Below are 16,267 nucleotides of genomic sequence, written 5' to 3'. Positions count from 1 at the left end.
TTGGTTCTAGTATTTTTTTCATTTTCCATTTCTGCTAAAATCCTCCATCTGTTCACATACGCTGTCCACTTTTTCCATTAAACATTTTAATATATTTGTCTCAGCATTTAAAATTTGCTGTCTGATAATTCCAACATCTGGGTCATCTCTGGGTCTGGTTTTATTGACAGAGTCCTCTCTTAATGATACATCCTGTTTTCTTGCTTTTTTGAGTGTCATGTAACCTAAAATCTTGTAATTAAATATGAGAAATCTTGGTACCAAATTTCTGACACATTTATAACAAGCTTAAGGGCTATAAGAACTCACTGCAAATGGTGATTGCAGCCTTGAAATTAAAAGACGCTTACTCCTTGGAAGGAAAGTTATGACCAACCTAGACGGCATATTCAAAAGCAGAGACATACTTTGCCAACAAAAGTCCATCTAGTTAAGGCTATGGTTTTTCCAGTGGTCATGTATGGATGTGAGAGTTGGACTGTGAAGAGAGCTGAGCACCGAAGAATTGATGCTTTTGAACTGTGGTGTTGGAGAAGACTCTTGAGAGACTCTGGAGAGTCCCTTGGACTGCAAGGAGATCCAACCAGTCCATTCTAAAGGAGACCAGTCCTGGGTGTTCATTGGAAGGACTGATGCTGAAGCTGAAACTCCAATACTTTGGCTACCTCATGTGAACAGTTGACTCATTAGAAAAGACTCCGATGTTGGGAGGGATTGGGGCAGCTGGAGAAGGAGACGACAGAGGATGAGATGGCTGGATAGCATCACTGACTCGACGCACATGAGTTTGGGTAAACTCCGGGAGTTGGTGACGAACAGGGAGGCCTGGCGTGCTGCAATTCATGGGGTCGCAAAGAGTTCGACACAACTGAGCAACTGAACTGAACTGAACTGAACTAAGGGTTATAACGACAATCGTTTTTGTATTATACTCATCCCTTATTTTATCTCTCTCACTCTCACCATTTCCTTTACTTCATTTCATGCTGTTTTTCTTTTAAAATTTTATCTTAATAAACCAGTCAAAATACTAGTTTCTATCCAGGTCCTACTACTTACTAGTTGTGCAATTTTAAGTAAATTATTTAATTTCTTTAAATCTTAATGTTCTTATCTGTAGAATGATTAAATGAGATAAGGCTCATAAAGATGTATAGAGAGATTCTACATGTGTAGAAAGAGCTTCTCCCTACATATCATCCATTATAATTACCACCCCCCAACCCAGTTAAGTGGCCTTAGTTTAAAATTATTTAAACAAATCTGTGTTGTTTAAACCACCAAGGGAAAGGGTTTTAAAACATGGAACAGTAGATATTCCATGGAGTGAACAGAGCCTCACTTAGGAGTGGACAGAACTCGGCACCCACTCAGGGCTTTATGTGTCAGGTATTCCCGTGAGATTTCTGTCTGACAAAGGGATCTATTAGCTACAAGGTTTTGAACTTTATGATCCAAGATTTTCTGTCTGTACATGGCCTCTTTGAGGCCATGCACACTTAACTAAGTGTTGTGGGTTGAACTGTCCCCCCAAAAAGAGATGTTGAAGTCCTAACCCTGTGAATGGGATTCTATTTAGAGATGCAAATAGATACAATCAAGTGAGATGAGGTCATACTGATTTAGGCTGTACTCTAATCCCGTAAGGGCTTCCCTGGTGACTCAGAGGGTAATGTGTCTGTCTGCAATGTGGGAGACCTGGGTTTGATCCCTGGGTGAGGAAGATTCCCTGGAGAAGGAAATGGCAATCCACTCCAGTACTCTTGCCTGGAAAATCCCAAGGATGGAGAAGCCTGATGGCCTACAGTCCATGGGGCTGCAAAGAGTAGGGTACGACTGAGCAACTTCACTTTCTTTTCTTTCTTTCTAATCCAATACGACTGATGTCTCGGTAAGAAGTGGAGAAGACAGACAGACACACATATGGAGACCATTTCGTGACGACAGAGACAGGGGTTAAAGTGTTGCAGCCACAAGCCAAGAACACCAGAAGGTGGACGAGACAAGGAGGAGCCCTCCCAGAGGGACTTCAGAGGGCGCATGGCCCTGCCAACATTTAACTTCAGACTGGAGCCTCCAGAACTGCGAGGGGATAAATCCGTGTTGTTTAAACCACCAAGCTGTGGTTCTTTGTTATGGCAGCTCTCGAAGCTAGCACCTAGAGGACTCTGAGACTGAAGAAGAAAGAGCTTTCAATCTTTACGAGGAGGACCCTCTGGCGGGGAAGATTCAGACGTGCGGCAGACACTTGAGGCAGCCAGCCTCACTAGGCACTTCATCTCTCAGCTTGGCCACCAGAGGTCTGGGGAACTTCTGCCCTAAACTGCTGAGGCAGAGATGTGATTGTACACGTCACTGATGGGAAGCTCTAAGCAGTCACCCCAGAGCTCAATAAGTATATTCCCTCTAAAGGGACATGGACAACACTGGAATGCTCCTGTTCCCTGGAGATGTTCTCAGTAAGCTGAAACTGGCTCCTGTGGGGTACACATTGTATTTCTCAAAGGGGTCAGATGGTCCTTTACATGGCCAACTGGTGACTCCTCCCAGGATACATGTCTTTCTAGACTCTTCCCCGTGACTCTCGCTGTTCCTCCAACTCTTATCTTCTTGAACCCACATCCCAGTTTAGGTTTGCAGATCCCTACTCATCCTCTGAGACTTAACTCAACGCTGCATTCTCCTGATGTCCTTATAAGAAGCAGAGAAGACACACAGAAAAACCTACAGTTACCAGAGGGGAAAGGAGCGGGGAGGGATAAATTAGGCATTTGAGATGACAAACTACTATATATAAAGTAGGTAAACAACAAGCTCCTATACTGTATAGCACAGGGCACTATATTCAATATCCTGTAATAAAGTAAAAGGGAAAAGAATATGAAAAAGAATATACACATGTACCTGAATCATTTTTCTGTGCACAGAAAACTAACAAAATATTGTAAACCAACTATGCTTCAATTAAAAAAAAAAAGCAGAGAAGACAGACACTCCTCAGTCTCTGGCATGTTGGTCTTGGCACCAAACATACTTTGCCTTAGTGTGGTGATTTGCAAATATCTATCCTCACCCTCTCCATGCTTCCCATCCACCTGTTAGGTACATCATTGTGCTGGGTCCTGAGAACACAGCAGTGAGACAGATATAGTTCTTGCCTATGTTGCTTATAATCTAGTGAAAATCAAGACTATCACTAACAAAAATAAGAATATTATAGTATTACAATGGCCGTGACATACAAACAACCTAAATGTCCACTTATGGAAGAATGGATAAAGAAGACATGGTATATATATATTACTTACACACACACACACAAATATACCCTGGAATATTACTCAGCCACAAAAGTGAAATAATGCCATTTGCAGCTACATGAATGGACCAACAGCCAACAGACTATCATACCAGGTGAAGCAAGTCAGAGAAAGGCATATCATTGTATGATAGCACTGATTTGTGGAACCTAAAATACAACACAGATGAACTTGTCTACAAAACAGGAACAGACTCACAGACACAGAGGATAGACTTGTGGTTGCAGGAGAGGGCTGGATTGGGAGCCGAGGCTAGCAGACGCAAAGCATTACACATAGCATGGACAAACAAGGTCCTACTGCAGAGCACAGGGAGCTATATTCAATATCCTGTGATAAACCATAATGGAAAAGGAATATGATCAAGAATTTATACATGGATAACTTGACCACTCTGTTGTGTACTTGAAACACAACACTGTAAATCAATTATACTTCAATAAAAAAGAATACTATGGCATATGTGATACTAACCCTGACTTCATGTGTGTGTGTGTGCTAAGGCACTTTAGCCATGTCCAGCTCTTTGCCACTCTATGGACTGTAGTGTGCCAGGCTCCTCTGCGCATGGGATTCTCAAGGCAAGGATACTGGAGTGAGTTGCCATGCACTTCTCCAGGGGATCTTCCGACCCAGGCATCAAACCCATGTCTCTCATGTCTCCTGCTTTGGCAGGTGAGTTCTTTACCATTAGAACCACCTGGGAAGCCTACTGGTTTCATACGATTGACTAAATGTTTATTGTGATGCTGACACTGCCTTTAAACACTTTATAGTCATTGTCTCATCGAATCTTCTCAAGCACCTGTAAAGCAGATGAAACTATCCTTCATCAAGGATGAGGAAGGTTAGTAACTCAGAGGTTAAGTAATTGCCCGAGGGGGTGCCTCGAGATCCTAAGTGGAACAAGCCTCCTTTATGTTTATGAAGTAAGCATCCCCTACAGTGGTTCAGAAAGTGCTGTGCATACAGTAGGTATTTAATACATGATGCTGAACTGATCAGGAAAAGTCCAGAGAAGTTAGTTTCTTATATAAAATTCTATAAGATGTATAGGTAGAAAAGCCAAATAAATAGATGCTATAGAAAAACATTTCCCAGCAATTCCTTAATTATTCCTTATCCTTCTCACTTCTTCTTTTTTTTTTTTTTTTTTGCAGGGGAGCAGGACTATCTTTTATGATCTTTAGGAGAGCTACATAATTAGGTTGAAGACTCAAGTAACAATTCAAGCTTCTATTACCATACACGGGACCCAGGATTCGTGTCGAAAGATCTGCAGAATCCGCCCTCATTTGGACACCAGCTCCATTTCCATGTCATAGAACATCCACCAAATCCACAGGCCAGCCCTTTAGCTGGGCTGTTTTCTAATGCCAGAGTTAAGCCGACATGGAAACGTTCTAACTACTCAAAGGGCTGGGATGCTTTCCACACCATCCCGTTCACATTACCAATGGAGAAGATGGAATAAAAGAAACAACCTTCTGACTTAAAATCGCTTTCACGGCATCCTCGACCTCCTCCTGATTGCCAAGGTCAACGGTCCAAACGTGTGGCCGGCCGATGAAAACTTCAGCGTAAGGATGCTGCGACGTCAGCTGGAAAAGGAAAAACAGAACCTCAGTCTCACAAACGCTGACTTTTTTCAGCCTTCTGTGCCAGGTGAAGTGTAATGCTTTTTATGATTCAGAGTTGGACTTGTGTAGGTAACGAGTCATTTTCTGTTCTTCCTCCTGATGACGGAAACTTCCTAAGCACCCTATAAGCAGGGGTGCAAGCTAACTCGCTTCATTTGTGTCCAACTCTTTGCAACCCGATGGACTGTAGCTTGCCAGGCTCCTCTGTCCATGGGATTCTCAAGGCAAGAATACTGGAGGGGGTTGCCATGCCCTCCTCCAGGGGATCTTCCTGACCTAGGGACTGAACCTGCATCTCTTGCCTCTCCTGCACTGGCAGATGGGTTCTTTACCATGTGCCACCAGGGAAGCCAAGTCAACCCCATAAGCAGATGATAATAAAAGGGGGAGCACTCCATAGCTTCTCTGTTTTTGACCTAGCAGGACATCCACTGGGCCCTCCTAAGTCAGGACTGGATAAGTATACCCTCTGGATTCGCACACACAGCACTGACGGGTTCAGGTAAGGAAACCAAGGCTGTAAGGTGTGCCCGGCTGGTATCACCCTTAGTGCCTGTGAGTGCCCATCAGGTTCACATGGAACATTTAAAAAGACACATGGGGACCTCCCTGGTGGTCTGGTGGCTAAGACTTCGAGCTCCCAATGCAGGGGACCTGGGGTTCAGTCTCTGGTCAGGGAACTAGATCCCACATGCCACAGCTAAAAGTGTGCATGTCACCATTAAAAGATTGTGACACGCAAGACGTAACATAACACAACAAAGATCAACAATCCCGAGTGCTGTAACTGAGAGCTGTCTTGAGCAAAGAAAAAATTTTTTTAATTAAAAAAAAATATATATATATAAAATAAAAGACATATAGCCAGGCTGTCTTAGATCCTCTGGGCCTGGATCCTGGGCACTTTAGAGGGGATTCTAGGAGTCTAGGGGTCCCTGGAGAGTGAGATGTGCACCATGGCCCTGCCTGAGACCCACAGGGCAGCTCCAGTGATGTCTGGATACCATACCATGAATACCCTTCGGGAGAAAGAGTTACAGTGTCATAACCAGGTGATGTGGAGGCTGTTACAAGTGGCTGTTCAATCCCTCAAATCACACCAAGAAATAATGAACATTCTTTCCTCAATTATATCCCAGCCCTGAAAATCACCTGGATGGAACTAGTATCTACTATACAATACTGGTTAGGACAGATAAGCATAATAAAATTACAGTAAAGTCATTACAGGTTTTAAAGTCATAGAAGGACACGTAATGGCACATATGAAAGGCGACAAAAAGAGAAACAAGAAAACCAGAAAAAACAGAACTTTTGGAATAAGCATCAGCAGAACATTGAAACCATAACAGTCACAAAGACAATTTGTGATCAGAAAAGCAAGGAAAGGCAGCTTTTGTTCTAAAGGAGGTTCTATTTTAAAAACAGCAACCAAAGAGACCCAGAGGAAGACTGGTAACTCTCAGTTCTTGAAAAATCCAGTTTTTAAGAAAACTAAATTTACCCCTGAGACTTATCCCCACCTTTATTCTTGTATCCCTATAAGGGTGTGATATAAAGACAGCATTCTAGACCCTGTGAGCACATGCTCAGTTCTTGGGTTGGCGAGTGCTTTCCTAGCCCCTGGCTGAGGACCAAGGATGCCAGACGCCTTGAGATGGGATAACAGTCCTGCATGGGGCAGAGCTGTCCACTCCCCACAGGCCTTCATATGCCTCCCAAGTTCTCATGTGGGTTCACAGAATCTACTCTTTGGCACAATTTGAATACACACTGAGTTTTCCAGGAATATAACTGCCATGTAAATCAAAGAACCTTTGTGCTCTGTTTTATTCGAATTTCACCAACGAGTCATTATTGTTTCAGAAAAATCATGGCATAAAGTCAGTGCCACCCAGAAGCTCTGGGTCTCCAGGACAATGTACCCTAACTAGTCCATATTTGAAGCTGTCACAGTAATGCCAATTGTGTACATCTGCGTATCTATGTGTAGGCACCTTTCTATTTAGCTTATCTTTCCTGATGGCAGTTGTAAGCAAAAAGGGCTGAGCAGCTTCAACTCAATGTCCTATTCCTCTTAAATACAAACATATTCACTGCAAGGAGGCATGAGACACCACTGCTGCCTTCCACTGTGCTTGGCAGGTTCAGTTCAGTCTCTCAGTCGTGTCCGACTCTGCGACCCCATGAATCGCAGCACGCCAGGCCTCCCTGTCCATCACCAACTCCCGGAGTTCACTCAGACTCGCGTCCGTATGGCATAGCATTTTTGGACTATGAATATACAAAATATCTTTTACCTTTTTGCAAAGTATTTTCATTTCTCTTTCATATTAGAATTAGAGAATCAGCCTTTTAAAAAATTATATATGTTAGCAGGGCATATTATTTATGAATTCATTTCAGGACAGAAAAGTAGATGTAATGATACACTTCAAAGAAGGGGCAGGTTCTCTTTTTTCCTTCAGACCCCTGTATGCTCAGAGGACTGGAGGATTCAATGGGCAGCTCTCCATCTTGCTTTTGACCACTGTTCTTTGTGTCTTACCACATGAATGATGTGCATGCAATGGTTGGTGGTGGGGAAGGGGGGAGAAGATGAATTACTGGGCATCCACGCTGAGCCTTCGCTGGCCTCCACTCATACGCTTCTAGACGCAGGGATCCTAGGTTTTATTTTCGCCTCCTCTGCCAGAGTCACACCTCTTGCCAGCCTGCAGTTCCCCATCCGTCTGACGTGCACCCTCTTCTTTTTGCTCATCTGTGTGCTCAGTGAAAGAAGGAGAGTGGCTGCAGGCTCTTAGAGCTGGGGGAACATCCTTTTCTTTTTTTCTGCACATATTGTAGATTGAGCACTTATCACCGAAGCCCCTCGTTGGGCCAGGCACTGTGCTCATCACACATGCATTATTTATTTATCAGGTTTCCCATGTAACAGCGAGGATTCTCAGGTTTAGAGGGGTTTACAATTCCTCAGGACTATATAGCCAGAAAGTAACAGAGCCGATTCAACAGATCCTTCAACAACTTTTGACCTTTTGACAAAAAAGGAAGATGACAATTTTATTTTTTTTATTTTTTTAATTTTATTTTAAAAATTTATTTTCATATTGAATTACAATTGATTTACAATATTATATTAGTTTTAAATGTACAACATACAGTTTCAATATTTTTATAGGTTATATTCCAATTAAAGTTATAAAAATATCTGTTTTTACCTGTTTAGTATATTTTTGTTTTTTTATTTATACATAGTAGGTTATGCCTCTTAATCCCATACCCTTATCTTGCCCCTCTCATCTGGTAACCAGTAATTTGTTCTCTGTATGTGTGAGTCTCTTCCTGTTTTGTTATATATTCCTTTTTTTTTTTTTTGCCTTTTCTCAACTTTATTTCTTGTCATGTCTTTTTTTTTTTCAGTTTTTTATATTTTAAATTTTAAAATCTTTAATTCTTACATGCGTTCCCAAACATGAACCCCCCTCCCACTTCCCTCCCCATAACGTCTCTCTGGGTCAATTTTAAAAGATGGTCTTGAGTTCTTAAGACAAAGACCAAAAGAAGCTCAATGTAAACACCAGCCTTTTCATCATTTTTTAAAAACTTACTAAAAAAAGAAAAATTACAGGACTGAATGTATGTCTGTATAAGACCTTCCCTGAAGCTGAGCAAAATGTCATACCATTTTCATTTTGTGACCTGGAGAACCAACTAATTAATTCTTCCAATTGAATCAGGGTAAATGAAAGTTGCCATCAATGTCACTATTTAGCAGTCTGTCTCCCCTCTGCCTCTTAAGGTCCCTGCTTATTTACAAGGTTGCTCTAGGTACTTAGAAGATAACGAAATGCTGAGCCATTATTATCATGTTCATTTACATTTATGGAGGGTTACTTAATTTTATGAGTAAGGCTTTCTGTGATGCGTTATTCCCCATCTGAATGTTACATTCCTCCTTGTTAATTTATTGAGAACCATCTGGTTTGAGCTACTTCATTGTATATCCATTAGTATGTTTACTGAAGTATATAGTTTGTAAAAGTCATGAAAATCTTATTAACTATGAGACATTATTTCAGAGTGGCCATTAAATCTCCAGGAAGAACATGAGTTCTCTTTATGGAAGAGGAAACCCTGGAGCCAGAGAATTTCCAATGGTTTACAAAATGTCAGAATAATGATCAAAAACCTGCTAATATGTTTCCCAATATAAAGATTAAAATACAATCCATAGTACATTTCAAGTATAACTTGAATGAACCACACTATACTTAAGGCACATGGAACTTCTCTTCCTGAGTATGTAGAGCGTGGTTTTCAAAAGGGGTCCAACGAAGGGGATATTGGTTCAATCCCTGGCTGGGGAACTAAGATCCCACATGCCTCAGGGTGATGGAGCCCATAATAAGGTCTAGAGCCCGTGTTCCACAACAAGAGAAGCCTGCACACAGCAAATAGACAGAAGCTCCCGTGCAGCAATAAAGAGCCCACATGCCGCAAGAAAGGCCCAGAGCAGCCAAAAAAATAAAAATGGGTCCAATGCAAAACTAAAAACAAAGCTTTTTCCCCACTAAATACAAAGAAAAATTTAGACTTCTCTTCAAATGAAGGCAAAGAAGAGACATAGATACAATTTATATGGATCCATTTATATGGGTCAATTGTTGCTTAGCTCAGAAGATTAGCTAGGGCACAAAAAGATGGCTATGTAATTATATATGCTTCAGTTAGAATTTTTCAATTTGTTGAGGGGAAAAAAATGATACCTTCTAGGGATTCCTGACCCTTATAAACCTGTACAAGTGTTGATAGCTCTTTCCCAATTAAAAGCATCTTTGGTATATGTGCTGCCGAAGTGGACACTAAAAGCATCTTTGATCAGGGGGATTCTGTGAGCTGAAAGAGCAGAGTGCAGTAGCCCACATGCCCCTCAGGTCAGGTTCACTGGCTCCTCTCAAAGCTGAGTCACGTCGCTGGCCATCAGCCTGCTCTCTGCACTGTCTCCAGCAGAGAAGGAAATGGACATCAGATGGAACCTGCCTTCCTGCATAAAGCAAAGTGACCTGCTTGGGGTTTCCCTCCAACTCATCAATGTTCATGCTTCTCAAACTCGAAAAACCCACCTCTTCTTTTCCTTTAAAGCACAGCTCCTCCACCAGCCCCATCTCACCTAATCCAGCCTACCCACCCCCTGGCCACACTCCAAGTTAACTAGCCTTCTTTAATGTACACGGTTATTTCCTTATGCATTCCCATTGATTAAGCATCATTCTTATCATGCTTCCAAATCAGTCTGAGCTCCTGGGAACAGGAAATGTGTCTTGATAAGTTCCCCTAATGTAGTGACTTAGTACCACAGATCCTGTGGGGATACAGTGAACATCCGTTAGCTGATCTCTGCATCCCAGCCCTCCTGTGGGTGCCCATGGCTGATGGAGTCACCTGTGGGAGGTCACTCATTGAGCAGCTATTGAAAGGCTCTGCCAGTGCCATTCTAACTGGAGTCTCATCCCAGCACTGGTCGGACTATGTGAAGGAACAGGAGGAAGCACATGCCTGGGTGGCAGCTGCAGCACCTATTCCCTTTTTATGCTGTGAAGGATGAAAACCCTCTATCATCTCAACAGAGAAGCAAATTACTAAAGGAACGCAACCGACAGGATGAACACACTCAGCAACTGCAGCCTGATCTGATCTATGCATCATCACATTCCGTCACATCACACACTGGGAAAGGGTTAGACTGTGTTTAAGAGGGGGCCTACATTTTTTTCCCCCAGGAAAAAGTAGTCACTTGCAACACAGTGCTATCAAAATCTTCATGAATCAAAATTTAAATTATTATCTAATTCTAATGATCTAGAAGGTACCAATCTAAAATACTCTTGATAACTCATTTCCCAAAGGCTTGTTATAGAAACTACAATAAGAAGAGATGGGTTTCTTTGTTTTCCATGCACTAAAAAAAAAAAAAAATCAAGATGACAGAAAAATCACCATTAGAACACCACTGTAATAATGGTTGCAAGCAACAGCTACTGACACATGGTAAAGATAAATGGTCAAAAGTTGGGGCATCTACAACAGGCTGAAGGGTAGAGTGGGGAGGGAGACGGGAGGGAGGTCTGAGAGGGAAGGGACATGGGTGTACCTATGGCTAATTCTTGTTGATGTATGACAGAAAACCAGAAAATTCTGTAAAGCAATTATCCTTCAATTAAAAAAAAAAAGTTGGAGGATATTTGCATGGTTTCAAAGTATTTCCCCCCAAAATAGAAAAAAACTAGTAACTTCACAGTGGAGAAAAGCTGGCCAACATGACCTTGACCAAGTGATCAAGGTTACATCATCAGTAATAAGACACTGACATCACTAACCTCCTGATATGATACGCTGAGGTCATATCACTTCTGCGGGATTCTTGCCAAAAATGTCTAACCTCAAACTAATCAGGAGAAAACACCAGTCAAATCTAAACTGAGGGACAGTATTTAGAATCCTTGACTGGTACTCAAAATGTCAAGGCCATAAATGAGAGTGAAAGACTAAAGAACTGTCACAGATTGGATGAGACTAAAGAGACACAACAAGCAAAGCCCACGTGGGATCCTGCACCAGCAAAGGGATATTAGTGGAAAAACTAGTGAAATCCAAACAAAGTCTAGCTTAGATAATGCTAGGGTACCAATGTTAATGTCTTGGTTTTGACAATGACACTGTAGTTTCATAATATGTTACCATTAGTGGAAGCTGCATGAAGCACATAACCAAACTCTGTACAATTTTTGCAACTTTTCCATAAGACTAAAATTATTTCAAAATAAACAAAAAGTAAGTTCCAACAATGCTGCTCATAGGTATATACACCACAAAGAACGGAAAGCAAGGATTCAGACAGATACCTGTACCCCCGTTCACAGCAGCATTATTTGTAACAGACAAGAAATGGAAATAACCCAAGTGTCCAGAAACAGATGAATGGATACATAAAATGTGGTCCAATCATACAATGAAGTACTATTCAGCCTTACAGAAGAACAAGATTTGGACACATGCTACAACAGGAATGAACCTTGAAGACCCGCTCAGTGACATAAGCCAGTCAGAAAAGGACAAATGCTCCATGATTCTACTTATATGGGGTAACTAGGAGAGGTAACGGAGAAGGCGATGGCACCCCACTCCAGTTCTCTTGCCTGGAAAATCCCATGGACAGAGGAGCCTGGTGGGCTGCAGTCCATGGGGTCGCTAAGAGTCGGACATGACTGAGCAACTTCATTTTCACTTTTCACTTTCATGCACTGGAGAAGGAAATGGCAACCCACTCCAGTGTTCTTGCCTGGAGAATCCCAGGGATGGGGGAGCCTGGTGGGCTGCTGTCTATGGGGTCGCACGGAGTCGGCCACAACTGAAGCGACTTAGCAGCAGCAGCCACAGGAGAGGTAAGAGACAGAAAGCAGGGTAGTGGTTACTATTCTGTTCAGGGCTGGGGCAATGGAGAAGGGGGCATTACTAGTAATGCACAGAGTTTCTGTTTGGAACAATAAATGTTAAAAGATAGTAGTGAGTGGTGACGATTACATGATATTACAAATGTGCTGAATTCCAGTGAACTGCCCACTCAAAAAAGGTGAAAATCATAATTTTTCATTGTGTATAATTTATTGCAAAAAGTGGAAAAAAACACTGAAAATTACAAATAATTATCCAATTTAGGCAGACATAAAACTTCAGGTTTCCTACACTCAAATAAAAACAGAGGGATGATTTGATACCCCACACTTTTTTCCCAGAGCTCCAAAGTTTCAAAATCAGTCATAGGCTAAAGCACAGATGCCTAAATTGAGATGTTCTCACTGCTGGAGAGCATCTTTTCAAAGTTTTCCAAAGAATAAGTTCTCAAAGAATAAGACTGAAGGTTCCTGATCTGTGCCCTGGTGCCTCCCACAGCATGCGAAGGCCACTCACTCACCCCTCCAAAACAAAGAACTCGAATTCATAATATTAGCAGAAGGAAAAAGCAGGCAAATACGCACACACGCACACACACATACATACACTCACTCACTGACTCACACAACCTGTTAACCTGTGTCAGAGGTTATCTGGGTCACAGGTCCATCCTTTTTCAGGATAATCTGTGGTCCCGCTGATCTCCCCCCATCTCCTTTGGCCCTTTCACCAATGATGCGGAGGGTCAAAGAAAAGAACTCTCAGAATAATCAACTCTATTAACTGGTCAGCTCTCTGACTGGTAAAGAGTAATCATGGAAAATGTGCTTTATTCACTGGGGGCGTTTCAGGAGCATTGTCCTATAAAGGTTTGAAAGTAGCAGAGTTGAAAACAGTATGCTTTAAAAACATGTCTGGGGGTCGGGGTGGGGAGGGCTGACAGCAGAATCATCCTTTTGTCCTGAATGATAGGGCACTGGGATAACTCAACACTTAAAGGCTTCCTCCTCGCAAGCAGCCCGCAGAGCCACTTACTAACTAAATAAATACGAAATAATAAGAAATTGATCTTACTGTCCCTTGCACATGCTTGTTTTCTAAGCAGATATAGAAATACCCAGCTTGGTCACTCACATGCACTTTTGTTTATTGTCCCAAATAGAATCCAACTGCCTTCAACAGTGATTCATTCCCCTCTGTGGATTTTCAAGGGAACCCCTGAAGTCAATTCAGATGAGGCTTCTACAAACAGTTCAAGCAACAGCAGAACTGCTTTTCTCAGGGTGGTGCTGGCCAACAGCTAAAATACCAGGCACGCTATTTAGTCACTCCTGATACATCATTTCTCTTAAGGATGATGATTCTTTAAGGAAGGACCCCACAGCCCACTTTTTATTCCCCAAAGCTCATCACAGAGAGTAGGTTCTTTAAAAATACCCATTAATGATCCAAAAGGATACACGCACCCCAATGTTCACTGTAGCAATGTTTACAATAGCCAAGGCATGGAAGCAACCTAAATGCCCACTGACAGAGGAATGGATAAGGATGTGGTACACACATACAATGGAATATTACTCAGCCACCAAAAAGAAGGAAACAATGCTATTTGCAGCAACATGGATGGACCTGGAAAGGGTCACACTGAGTGAAGGAAGTCAGAGAAGGAGAAATGTTCTATGACATCCCTTATATGTGCAATCTAAGAAGAAATGTTACAAACGAATGCACAAAACAGAAAGAGACTCACAGACTTACAGAATGAACTTATGGCTTCCGAGTGAAAGGAGGGAGGAAAGAGATAGTTGCGGAGTTTGGGATTGACATGTACACACGACTATATTTAAAATGGATAACCAATAAGGATCTCCTGTATAGCACATGGAACTCTGCTCAATGTTATGTGGCAGCCTGGATGGGAGAGGAGTCTGGGGGAGAACGGATACATGAGCCCCTTTGCTGTTTACCTGAAACTATCACATTTTTAATTGTCTATATCACAATACAAAATAAAAAGTTAAAAAAAAAAAACCTGTTAACCAGTTAATTTTCTTTTTATTCCATAAACTAATCATTCAGAAAAATAGAGCCCAGCCCATTCGAAGGCTGGAGATATCTGTTCAAATTAAGATGGAGATGGGGTAGGGTGAAAAGAACCTATATTTTGTAGATGGATGGAAATTAGACTGGATCTTGGCTCTGAAACTACCTAGTGAGGGGATGTTATCAAACCATCCATGTCTGAATCCCTGTACACCCTCCTCCTTCTACCCAACTGTATTAAGTTCCCTACATACAAATGAGTTCCATTCTGAGAGAACATTCGAAAATCTAGTTTGTTTCTAAGTTCAACAAAGGTAACCGAGGTCCCTAACTAACACAATCGGCTATACGGTAGTACTGTGATAGGTTTATAATACTTTTCACACAAATAATATGTAAAAACAAATACAAAAAGTAAAGAAAACATTTTTAATCTTACAGTACAGTATCTTAGAAAGTACAGTAGTATAGTGCAATAGCTCGCATAGAGGGGCTGACATCAAGTGAACAGGCCAAGTACCAGCTACATCACTGCTGCTTTTATGCCTGTTTCTGGACATCCTGGGCTTGAAATAAAGGTACTGTCCTCCTGTACTCCATAGAATACTGCAAAGTACACAAAACCACAACCGCTTGTAGAGGATGCAAGCACATGGCAATGCCTCCCAGACACGTGAACTAACGTGATTGATTAGTGCACATACGTTCGCATCTTTGAAAGTTCACAACTTGAAGGTGCGTATGTAGGGGAGTTACTGTACATGAAATGAAGTTGGCAATACCCACCGCCCAAGGCTCTGAGGTTCAAATGGACTCCTTGCACTCCATAAAGAGGTACCATTCATACGAGTGAAAGTAGAATGCGTTTTATAGATGCTTACCTCTCTCAGAGTTGGCTTGCCAATGAAAAAGTCTGTGTTTTTGCTGCTTTTGGGTGGGTTGAACTTGGGATTCAGAAAAGCACATCCATTCGCAATGGCCTCCAGGGGAGCTGGGCCCTCGTACGGGAACCCAAGCCCAACAAACAGCTGTAAGACAGAGAAACACACCACATGTAAACACAGCGACCAGGACTGGCGTCCCTGGCTCCCAGGGGCCTCTTCTGGGCTCCATGCCTGTGCAGACATCTCTGAGGCTGGGAAGTTCCAAGGCCCGGGCGAGCTGGGGTGATGAGAAGCCAGTTTACAAGAGGACCTGAAAACCAAGACCAGGGACCTTTAAAGGCCCAGGAAGGTGCCCAGGTCATCAGGAATTTCACTTCTTTGTGGGGAAAAAAAAAAAAAGGAAAAGAGTAAGTGTCGGGGGTGGGTAGTTGAGGGGGTAGGGAGGTGGGGGTATTCAAAGAACAACAACAACAAACCTCAAGACTTCACAATAATCTTTCTGTAATGCAACAGGAGACATGACTGGAAAAACACTTGCTTAACTAAACAGAAGGTTTCTTCATTGAACCAAAGGAACAACAGGCCCTTTCAGGGATGCTGGGCACAGGGACAGAAAGGTCGCTCAGCAGTGTGATTGCAGTTCACATGGAGCTGCTTGGAAGCGATGGGAGGTCAGCAAACATGGGTTTTCATAATGGGGTTTTCACTGGGGGACATCAACATCTTGGTTTTTATTTTCTTCTCGATGTGGGGAGAGGGTTCGGAGCTGTGACTGGGCAAGGCTTCCCCTCTCCATCAAGTACACCCTGAGTTGTCCCCACAGCAGACAACAGATGGCAGCAAAAACACATCTCAGAGTCCTTGTAAGAGAACGCTGCGGCCCAGAGCCCCTGTGACAAAAGGGACTTGCTGCAGTTCAGTGGCA

General features: G+C 42.4%; 1 protein-coding gene across 4 annotated transcripts in view; it reads right to left on the bottom strand.

The window, feature by feature from the left end:
• MGAT5 (mannosyl (alpha-1,6-)-glycoprotein beta-1,6-N-acetyl-glucosaminyltransferase) overlaps positions 1–16,267 on the bottom strand; it is a 402,706-nt gene that overhangs the window by 31,539 nt on the left and 354,900 nt on the right. For all 4 annotated transcript variants that reach the window (XM_018062080.1, XM_018062074.1, XM_018062092.1 and 1 more), the window contains 2 exons: positions 15,340–15,486; positions 4,805–4,921 (listed from right to left, as the gene is read on the bottom strand). In XM_018062080.1, the coding sequence (XP_017917569.1) occupies positions 4,805–4,921; positions 15,340–15,486 (264 nt within the window). The remainder of the gene's footprint in view (positions 1–4,804; positions 4,922–15,339; positions 15,487–16,267) is intronic.

Source organism: Capra hircus, chromosome 2, assembly GCF_001704415.2.
Source record: "Capra hircus breed San Clemente chromosome 2, ASM170441v1, whole genome shotgun sequence".
Taxonomy (NCBI): Eukaryota; Metazoa; Chordata; class Mammalia; order Artiodactyla; family Bovidae; genus Capra; species Capra hircus.
The sequence above is the reverse complement of the archived record's forward strand: the minus strand, read 5'-3'. Positions and strand labels throughout refer to the sequence as shown.